We start from the raw sequence: 11,670 nt of genomic DNA on the forward strand, positions 1-11,670 counted from the left end.
GAGTCTTCCCTGGGCCAAGATCCACCTCTGGTGAAAATTTCATGAAGATCCGACAAGTAGTTTCCGAGAAATCCTGTCCACAGACACGCACACAGACAGACAAATAAATAAACGGACCCGATCGCATAACCTCCTTGGCGGACGTAACAACCGGACCGGACATTCAACTCTCCATAGGAAAAGCAAAAGCTAATGGAGTCGACAAAATGTCAGTTCTGTTTGGGTTATTTCTGTGTTTGCTTCAAAACAGACACAGAAAATAATTCATGAAAACATTAGCTTTTATGCTACCTGTCCCATTCAGAAAGTGTAAAGTTAGTGTGAGCCACAATAACAAGAAAAGCACTCAGAGAATGCAGTCCTCCTCCAAGGCTGCTCAGTCGTTGAATCATTTCTGACGGCTGAAATCTTGAAAAATTCGTGGCAGAAATCACAGCACCATTTAATATAGATGTACACACCAACAAAATGACCTTGCACTGAGCACAGGCGTGTGTTCTGCATGTGTACGTTATGTATGGATACCGAATTGCGTGACCTAAATATGTAGCAGGCGGCGGGAATTGATGAGACTCGGAAACACCCCCACAGTTTAGTCAATTGTTCCTTGTATTATTTCTGACGGATAAGTCCAGATAAGTCCTCAGCGGTGGATTTGTAGTAGGATCATGGTTACAGTAACACCATGCCGCTATCTCACAATGATACAGAAATCTTTAACAGATCCGTGGATCCAGACTATAAGCCGCATCACTGCCAAAATCTAATCACTTGGTTCTTGTCTTATTTGTGATTTCATCCAAATCCGTCAGTCTGTTTTTGAGTAATGCTGCTAACAGACAGACAGACAGACAAACACATGCCAATCGTCACATAACTCTGCCGTTCTTTGGCGGAGCAATAATTTGACTTCACATAATGACCACCAGTTTCAGTAGTAACCTGCTCTAACTGACCCATTTCCATCATACATGTATCATCAGTACAGCTCATTGGTTTGATTTTCACTCTCCTGACAAATTACCGTCATTACACTTTAGCCTCTATAGTCTCATATTACATCATATCTATTTAATAGATATATAAAACATCGTGAAAATGGCCTCTTTTGGCAATACACTCAGTGGAAATATACCATAATTCTCCTTAAAGTCCATTTGTGCATGAATTGTGCTGTAGTTAATGCTCTTTTTGATGCAACTGTTCCCTTTTTTTGACATGTTCTTCACCCACTTGTTCTGTTTTACATAATATCATTCTCATGCACAATAGTATTCTCCCTGTACCTCTGTAAATGGTACAACGGTGTGTGCGATGGCGATAGTGTGCGTGACTGAGGATGATCTTGCTTATATAAAAGCACAGTTGTGTATGTATGAGTAAGATTTATGACCCCAATCAGCGGTGTGACTGTGCATATACAGTAAGTGAACGTAGCCGGAACCAGTGTGATGTATTTTTCAGATTACAGTGCTGTGTGCGAGAGTCGGTATGATTTATGGCCCAACAGCCTCCTGTACTTATAGTCTCTCTCATGCAGATACTCTGGTCACTAATGGATCTGCATATTTTATTTCTGTGCATTAGACTCTGACCGACTGGAACATGAAGCTTGTGAGGCGAGCTGCAGCCGCCTTAATGAGAGTGGGCTAGCTATTAACAATCTTCCTTTTCCGTGAAGCTACAAAATCTCCCTCTTTTGTTTTTGTTTTCCTCTCCGCAGTGAGAAGAGGAAGCTGCAGGTGAACATTGCGAGTCCCATCCAGTGCAGCATGAACGGCAGGAAGTGCACGGTCATCGTGGAGCCCAAGATCAACCAGTCACAGCCGGACTTCACCAAGAGCCGATCCGGCTACATCCTGGCTGTTCCTGGCAACTGAAGTGGGCCAAAGGAAGAAATAAAAAAAGAAGAAGTGACAGCTGATTCCAAAGCAGGCTGGGATAATAATAACGATGATTCATGCCTTGTGTTTTTTTTGTTTTTTGGCAGAGCTGCTAATAATGTGACAGAGCAGATAGCAGCAGATAGGATTGGGGGTAATTGATCCTCTATTTACAAAGCCAGATGCCAAATTTTTGTCGATTTCTATGCAATATTACTATAAAAGTGCAAAATGTTGCTAGCTAAACAGGTTTAAACTAATTATGCACTATGTGATTTTTCACCAAAGTGGTGTTTTTTTCTTTTTTTTAGAATCAAAATTTCTAATTTGCATTTTGCTTTGTGCAATATTTAGTTAATTGTCGATGATTTTTGAGTCCGGATGAGCGGACACGATGCAGCTACTGCTCTCAGAACCACTGGTGCTGCATTGTAGGAAAAAAAAATCCAAAAGCTCTGCAGGAATTTCTGATCCCTGCAGCTCTGTGTGTAGGAGCCAGATCAAACTGAGAAATGATGATATTCATGTATGACTTTGGTCGGTTATTTCTGCTTTAAAACCGCAGAAACCCCTTTTTGTGATTCATATTCTAAGGAATTCTAATGTCCTTTAATTGAAGACTTACCTGCCTGGATGCTGAATGGAAGAAACTGCAGCTTGTGGCTCGTTAAATGTTTACAATCACAAAAAGGAAACAGCGAGTTAGAAAATGTGGTTCAGTCTGAGTCTGAGGCACAAATTCTTAGTTCTGGTCGGACGGATGTCGAGTGGGATATGTTGAGCATATCCTGAACCTGATACATAGCACACCTTCAAGTCTATTAATTTAAATCTAGCATCTTATACTCTATGCAATGTCTGTAGTTTTATAATAATCCTAATAATACTGCTTATACATTAAAGTGTAGAATATACTGTAAGTGAACAGGATTACAGATATGTGTATGCACAGCACTTATACTGCATTTAGTATAAAAAGGGATGATAAAAACTATTACTAAAGGCAAAAAAGATAATGACCAAAGCGTTTATTTTTTCCGACACGCATCTTCAGTTCATGTTCTTTTGAAATGTCAGCCTCAAAGGTCCCATATTGTGCCCTTTTCATCAAATTAATGGACGTCTCGCCTGTCTCCAGGATGTGTCATTCAGTTTTTCAGCTCAAAATACTGCAAGGATGGTTTATTTCAAGCTCACTGGATAAATCCAGGTTTTGTTCCTGGTCATGTTTGAGTGTTTGTAGATTTAAATGCAGTTGTCTCCGCCCCCTTCAGGAAGAAGACTCTGTGTGAGACCACAGCTTTCTATAGCTACTAATTTTCACTCTCTCTTTTTACGTGGAAACATTGCCAATTTCACAGAACAGCAGCTGTTTTTACCTCGTGTGTTCGATGAGTTTGTTGTGGTTGTTTTTTACTCTTATTTTGTTGATTTCCAACAAAAACAGGAAAAAATGTATAACTGAAAACAGCTTTCTGAGGGAATTCGGCTGTGTTAAATTAGAGTTTATGTGAGCACACGGAGCAGGAGAGAAGTAAACACACTTCAAGGACTGAGTTTAGTTGCACTGAAGCACAATTTGACACCCACTGAAGTTGTAAAAACAAAGAAAACACAATAATAATGATTTTTCGCTTTATGGGACTTATCATGCTTAACCTATAATCCCATATGAACTCCAGATCGTGAAACTTGCCCCATTTGCAGGAAATGCCGTCATAATTGTTTTCTTTTTTGGGAATTCAACTGTATTAAAATGCAATTTATGTGAGCACAGGGAGCAGGAGAGAAGCAAACACATGTAAAGAGTTCAGGTTGCACTGAAACACAACACGAAAACACAGGAATCCACCAATGTTGTCAAAAGATTTCTACCATATGGGACCTTTAATGCTTTAGCTTAGCAGCACAGTGTTGCTAACCAGTACTGTATAACCCCACATGAAGTCAAGCCAATGAACCTCGTCTCGTTTGCTGGAAATGTCACCATAATTAGTTGTATTTCAGTCTCTGTTTCACACTTGTTATGTTGTCTCGTCACAGAAATCAAAAAATCAAATTGAGAACAGTTTAAGTGGTATTTCGACTGCTTTAAAATGTAGTTGATGTGAGCACAGGGAGCAGGAGAGAAGTAAAGAGTTGAGGTTGCACTGGAACACACCATGAAAACACAGAAACACACCAGAGTTTTTAATATCTTTTCACCATATGGGACCTTTAATGCTCTAGCTTAGCAGCATAGTGTTGCTAACCAGTACTGTATAACTCCACGGGAACTCCAGACGCTGAACCTCGTCTCATTTGCTGTCTTTGTGTTAAATGAATAGCCTAATGAGTTGACCTTTGCAATAGGCTTCCACTTGACAAATATCCCCTTCATCACAGAAAGAGAGTGCGCCTGCCGGACTGTGTACTGTAATGTGTGTCGATTAGCTCTTTTTCCTCTTCTTGGCTCGCAGACTGAGCGTCTGGCTAACGGCCACAGCGAAAGAGTGAAGACAGAAGGGTGTGAAGTCTGCAATCAGACTACCGTCCCCATGACATTTTTCTATTAACAGCGGACTATTTGGAGACTCAATTTTCATCTTATCGCGCTAAAAAATTCCATCGCAGCTCTGGAAAGTGTAGAAAAGCCAAATCACACCAATCAAATTGTCGGAGCTTGAATGAATCTGTCCTGTTCTCGCAAGCTGTCGGCTGTGTGGAAAGTTTTCACTCCGCTCAGAAGCGTTAGCACGTTGCAATATGCTCTTTTTTCCAACAATTTGCAGAAATTCGAGGCGGCACAGAAGCTCACGAGATGGAGATATCTGGCTTTATAATGTGTGTTTGATATTAATACGCTAAATATATTGAAATAGAAGAAGGTTCCAACAAAACAAAACCGCAAAGCATCCTGCAGTTATTGGATAATTGCAAACACAGATGGCTATAAAATGACATTTGTTGAAAGCCGCAATGATACTAATATCCATCTGCAGACTGAGTACACTAGACATAAATAAGATGTTTTCTACCGTACAACCATCCTGATTTTCATTATTTTAAGGTTAAGATTTGATTCTTGTCTTTGGCAGTTAAGAAAACAATATCGCTCAAGGTCAGTTTCGTAAATGTTCAGGAGCTTTGACAATATCACATCATCTTCATCAGCCTGTGGTTGGGAAAAAGGCGTGTTTGCATAATTTAGCATTTCTGCAAGTCTGTTGTTCAGGACAAGCATTGCAGCAGACGAGCTAACCAAATTCCTGCTAATGTAGATCATGTGATATCACTAAAAGCTCCTAAAAAGCTTCTAATTGGACCAAGTAATGATAGTTTTCTCAACTTCACATGTCAAGAATGAACTCAACTGCATCTACCGTCAAAGACCATGTGATATGTGTAAAGCTACAATGATTTATCAATTAATTGTGAACTATTAAATTAATTGACACCTGTTTTGATCATTAATGAATCTGTTTAGGCTATTTTTTTAAGAAAAACTGTCGAAATTCTTTGATTACATGATTACAGCTTGGATATTTGGTTTCTTTGCTGGTTTCCTTCCTCCTCTACAACAGTAAACTGACTATCTTTGGGTCTGGGACAAAACAAGACCTTTAAGGATGTCATGTTGGGCTTTGAAGAACACTGACATTTTTCAACATTTTTTGACATTTTATTTCCAAGAAACGAATTGAAAAACGAGAAAATGATCCACAGATTAACCAACATTGATATCAGCCGTTGCCTCTTCTTATAGACTACCCTGTTAGTTGAATATGGAAGGTATCAGCCAGGAACCAGCCATTGTTTTGCTTCTCTACCCACAGACACTTGTCTGTATCGTGAGTGAAGAGCGGTGAATGTGGGTTGAGGAACGACAGCCCAAGGTTATGAATCGGAGCTCCCACTGTGCCTGCCCTAGTTGAAGAGGCTGAGGCTGTCTTGACGGCTTCACCACAACAGAAAGGAAAACTTGTTAGCAACGATTTTAGCCGCAGCAGCTCTTCTGACTGTGCAAACACGTCATTTATCTTAATTAGTTTGCAAGTGGCCCCCGTCTTTTGAAGAAGCAAATCTCCATTCTACCTCTCAGCGTTCCGGTGAATGACCTTGTCCTTTTTGCTCTGGAAGACACTTTGATGCAGAATAAGGAGTTGTTTAGGGAAATGGGTGCAACGCGGATTAAGGGAAGTGACATTGGTAGCGTTAATGGATGGTTTTTCAAAGGAGCTCAGGCTCAGGAGTGTGTGGACTCTAATACTGCAGCTCTCCATGTCCTTCGGCGTGGTAAATCTCCCACAGGGCTTCTACTGCTCGCTGCTCGGCTATTCACCGCCCATCATTAGGATGGACTCCGTGTCACTTCTCACTTCAGCGCTTTCTCTCTCGGCTTTCTCAAGGCAAAAGGGGGTTGGTGAGCAAATCCTCGCTTGGCCTCCTCGTCTACTTTCCCTGCTTTTTTTAAATTCCACTCCCTGCCTCCCCCATCCCTCCCTCCTCTTCCCCTCTTCTTGTCAAATCACTTGGCTCCTCGCCCAGTCGGGCTGACTGTACCGTCCTGCAGGGCGCTGGAGGTTCTGGCTGTTTCTTTACTTCAGCCGTCTTGTGCCCAGAAGGCGTGGAAATAAACAAGGAAAGGGCAAGAAGATGTCAAAAAAACAACAGGAATATCATGTAGCAGCAAAAAGAAAAAGAAATTAAGCTGAAACTAGCACATTAACCAACATTCTCTGCATCCGAAATCTCCAGAATTCTGTCTTTGTTATTGCCAGCAGAGAAAATGAAAAGATAAACCAATAAATTAATCTGTCAGCACTTTGTGACTTCCCTAACCTGTCTGTAGGCAGACCAAAGATATCCAAAAGTTTCATTTTTTTAATCGGACTCCCACACAGACTTGCAAAAACACATTTATTTGTCATGTTTTAGTGCTAAACCTTCATCAGGCCTGATAGCATCCCTGTTCCCTTTTGGCAGATTTGAAGTTTTAGCACTAATGCATGACAAATAAATGCATTTTTGCAGGATAGACAGTGTATTCTCATCCATCTCCTGTGCAAAAATGACTTTTTTTAACTCCTGCACACTGTCAAGCCTGCAAAAGTACGTCTATTAGCAATGTTTCGGTGCCAAACTTCATCAGGCCTGATATTGACATCACTGCACTATTTTGCAATTTGGCCTAATTAAGTTCTAGCACCAAAAAGTCACAAACTCCTGTAATTTTGCAGGATGAACAATGTGCATGAGTCAGTTTGAACCTTTAAGATGTGTTAGTCCATCTCCATCTTGTGAAATAGATGTGCAAAAATCCTTCGGCAAATATGACATGACCTAAACAGGAGTAAACAGGGGATTAGTCGGGGACTATTTTCTGTCGCGTATGAATACACATTTGATGCTAAAATGAGTATTTCTAGTTAGCAGGACAGTATGAGGCTGAGGCTTAAAGTCTTTTGCAATGATTTTTTATGCTAATAAAAGAAGAAACACTGTAAAACCTGCAAAAATGCATTTATTGGCGATGTTTTGGTGCAAAACCTTTATAAGGGCTGATAACGTCACTATACCTTTTTGCAAATTTGCGCAGCAAAGTGCTAGCATCAGAATGTTCAAAATAAATTGTATTTTTGCAGTTTACAGTGTAAAATAGTCTAAATAGTTCTCAAACAGTTGGGCTTTGTGGTTTTTAGTTAATATGACTTAAACAGGAGTAAACAGTGGATTTATTAGGGACTGTTTTCTGCAGCGTATTAATACACATTTGATGCTAAAGTGTGTACTTCCAGTTAGCAGGACAGTATATGAAGTTGAGGCTTGAAATCTGTCATAAAATGCTGGTATTATTGGAGGAAAATGTCACTCATTGCAACAGTGTGGCTCATTAATGTGTTTATTAGTTTTTGGAGAACGGGAGCTTTGACGTGTGGAGGAATATGACTCATCAGGCTCTGGATGTTGTTGGTTCCTTTAATTTCATGCTATTTAAAGTTAGAAAAATGTTGAATATCACCAGATTTATCTTTGCTTGTCATTTTAAAGTGCAAATCTAATCATCAGTGATTCTTTTTCCATTATATTGATCACCAGCTTTACTGCAGGAGTTAAAATACTTTTTTTTTCTAAATACCACGTTATGAATGGATTTAAAGAATATCAAACATGAATGTTAACACTTGGAGACTCTGTGCCATTGTGTCCTTCCCTTTACTGCTCAGTGAGAATGACATTCCTCCAGTTTCAGTGTTTCTTTTCTTTCTCCAGAAACATCCGACCTGAGGCTCTCTATTATCAAGCCCATCCATGTTGGCCAAAGGGCACCAAGTTCCAATTTAGTTCCTGTAATTTATTCCGTAGCTTTGAGCGACACGTGTATGTACGCACCATTCATTCAGTATGTGCCTCATTTTATATTCAGTTTATATTTTGCATATTTTGTGTAATATTTCACCGTAAGCATCCTGTAACGTCTAGATCAAGTCTGAAGGGAAATGCTGTAATGCTGTTTTGTGCAGGTTCCGTGATGTTCCATAATGAGAAATATTTCATTAATCACTTTATTAATAAATTTATTTGCTTCAGTAAACTGACGGTGAGCCGTGTGCTGTGTTCTGATGGAGCGTTTAGCCTACATATCACGCAGAGGCCGACTGAAACGCTTCCAGCCGCAGTCTGGGACCCGATATGTGGTAATAGCTGGGGCTGAGCTCGCCTCTAATCCGCCCACTAACAGCTGTTTCACCGGGTGACGTCGAGGCGGCTAAAACCCCTGCGGTCGGCATGACAACGCCGCTTCCCACTGCCACTGTGTCAGCAGCCATCATCAGCAGAACCTCAGCAGGGGTTTATAATCCGCTGGCTGATGCATGACGATCTGTTGCTGAGAGTGGGATGACTCTTTCCTGTCTTTTTTTATTTATTTTTTAAGGCAGTCACTAAGTAGGACCGGACAGGCTGACCCGGTGGGTAAATGAAAGGACGGACTGAACCAGCCCAAACTAATCTGTCTGACTGTGGGAGGGTTTTAGGATCTGTGGAGCTGCAGCCCTGATTCACATCCAGCCATCACAGACTTTAACTATGACTTACCTTATAAAGCTATTTCAATTCATCCACTGCACTAAAGTGTTCACTTCTTGACCTCAACTTCATTCTGATTAAATTTAGACTTTTTCAAAGCTATAAACACAGACAACTGAGCATCCATTCTGATTCTGCAACTACAGAGACATTCTACAATCACGATTCATTATATAAAACTTTTAAAATTGTTCCGATTTTGACATGAAATCTCAAAGCAACAGAGCTGAGACATGGATGTAGCAGAACTGAGTAAACTTTCTAAACTCCCAAAACCCCTTTTCAGGAATGAAACGCATGTCATCTTGTAAGAAATTACCAAACTGGTGCCATTTAACAGAGCCAGAAACCGTAAAAACAAGGACAATCTTTGAATTTTCAGCTTTCCAACGGTCCTTGAACTTATCACCTTCTCCTTTATTGGAAACTTTAACTAAATTTAAGCTAAAAGTCATGATTTTTCAATCAAATTCACTTTATTTTAACATGTCTCATTGAAAAAGTGGATTAAAATAAAGCGTAAATTTATGCTCCACAACGCAACCAAGAAAGCTAAAACTCTGACTTTTTGGTTGAACTGCAGGCAGTGTTTAGACAAAGCAAATAGAGACACAAATAAGAAAAAAATAAGCAGTGAAATATATGAAGTATTTCTTGCTTTATGATGTGTTGCACTTTAAGTGTGTTAAACTGTACAGAAAACATCTCTAGTTCTCTCTGCTTTCAGCCATTCGACCCAGAGTTACTCACATTGCAGTTTTCCAGTGTCCTGCTCATTTTCACTCCAGCAAACTGCTGCAGGCCAAATAGTCATTTTTCCAGTCACTCATCCTTATCATTTGCTTACACGGGCAATACTGACATATAGAAGTACACGAGAACTCTTATACGCTTTTTTTTATGTAGCCCTCAGGTGATTAAAACCAGAAAGTTCTGCTTTTCTAACTGCTGATGAAGCTCATATGATAATTACAGTTTAAATTACATCGGATTAGTGCATGTAAGACCCTGATGTCAAAAACGTTCTGCTCAGGACACCGACCTAGTTGAGTCATCACTCGAAGTTTACAGGGTTCTCTAAAGTCTGGACACACAGGAGTTCTCATTAACTATATTTTTATATTTTTTGCCTCCACAGATTACATGGTTTTGTCGAAAGGAGAACGAGCTGAACTGGTACTTCTCAGTGAACGTGACGGATGGACATGTGGAAAGACAGCAGGTGACTTTAATGGCTTGGCTTTTCCACGGTGGTGAAGGTGGTAAAAAAAAGATTAAAGAAACGAGCAGCGTCATGGACAAATCCCGTTCTTGATGACCAAATGTGTCAGCCCAAATTAAAGGACTGATAATGGCTAAAATTTCTGCTAGAACCAAAAAAAATGCTTCTCTAACTCGAACCCTGTCTTTCTATATGTCCATCATTCACTGAGAAGTACCAGTTCAACTCTTTGTTCTTTCAACAAAACCAGCTAAACCCAAAACTACATGTCCACAGGGCCACTTTTTGGTGGGCTGGTCACTAGTTGGCCACTAAGTGGTCACATGACAGCCCGTCGCATCAGCATGGTGGCTCGGTCCCAAACTTTCTCTTTTTTTACGAAAACAGTCCAGCAATAAAGTACCTCTAAAAGATAATAATCGGCTGAATCTGTCCTGGATTCAGTTCAACGACAGCTAGTTTGGACGTTTTACAAAAGTTTCGCAATGCGTCGGACCTCCGCTCCCCGCGCTGCATTTGCATAAAAGAAGCTAATTTTATGCAAACAACCTCCGGGGCGACGCACCAGAACACAGTTTGAAATGCAACCAGCATTCAATGTAGAGCGTTTCTCATAAACAATGAATGGGATGCGAGAAACTGATGAATCCTGTGGACACGTACCTTAACGTTAGCTACGACAGTCCTGGTATTAGCCAACCCATAATAGATCATTTTTCAAGACACGGAAAGTGCTTGAGTCTAAAATTGTTGAATATATTTGCTATAATCACATTTTGCAGTACCGAAATTTCCGGTAATTTATGTAATTATAAGTTTAAAAAAAATCTTTGCGTTAATATCTCATCGTACGACATGGATGCCTGCGGCTTATATACAAGTTTTTATAGCTGTACTCATGAGACAATTTAGTGGGTGCGGCTTATAGTTAGGTGCGCTCAATCGGCTGGAAATTATGGTAATCTGTGAATGTAGTAGACAGATGAAAAATGCAGATAAATAGAAATGAAACAAGTTTTTTTTGTTGTTTAAGTTCACAAATATGTCTATTCATCCATTCAGTCTCAACCAACATTTATTTGAATTGGAAAAACTTTGCATATTGTGTCAAATATTGCTGTTTGACAAAAATGTGATTAATCGTGATTAATTAATTACAAAGCCTCTAATTAGTGTGATTCATTTTTGAGATATATATGCAGGCTTTTTGTTTACGAATTTCTGTCAGTTTATAAAATATTTTGCTGTAAATGTTGAAGTGAACCAAGAAACTGTAACCAAAACACATAGTTTCAACAAAAAAAATAGTTTGGAAAGTATATATATATGTAAATATATTTGGATGGGAACAAAGCCTATAGAGAAACAGTTCTGCCATAAAAATTGTATTTACTAGACACAGTTCCAATTCTATGAGTACATGCCCAGCCCTGGCTCCTACAGGCTTCACTTTTGTTTTTTGGGGGGTGGCCAGAATGTATGGGGCTGTGGCCACCC

General features: G+C 39.9%; 1 protein-coding gene across 2 annotated transcripts in view; it reads left to right on the forward strand.

Annotated features, from left to right (window-relative positions):
* The window catches only part of myo1d (myosin 1D), a 153,811-nt gene extending 145,354 nt beyond the window's left edge, over positions 1-8,457 (forward strand). For both annotated transcript variants that reach the window (XM_051939149.1, XM_051939151.1), the window contains exon 22: positions 1,724-8,457. In XM_051939149.1, coding sequence (XP_051795109.1) covers positions 1,724-1,880 — 157 coding nt within the window. In that variant the 3' untranslated portion in view covers positions 1,881-8,457. The remainder of the gene's footprint in view (positions 1-1,723) is intronic.
* Positions 8,458-11,670: the final 3,213 nt, after the last annotated feature.

The sequence above is a fragment of the Acanthochromis polyacanthus genome, chromosome 19 (genome assembly GCF_021347895.1).
Source record: "Acanthochromis polyacanthus isolate Apoly-LR-REF ecotype Palm Island chromosome 19, KAUST_Apoly_ChrSc, whole genome shotgun sequence".
Taxonomy (NCBI): domain Eukaryota; kingdom Metazoa; phylum Chordata; class Actinopteri; family Pomacentridae; genus Acanthochromis; species Acanthochromis polyacanthus.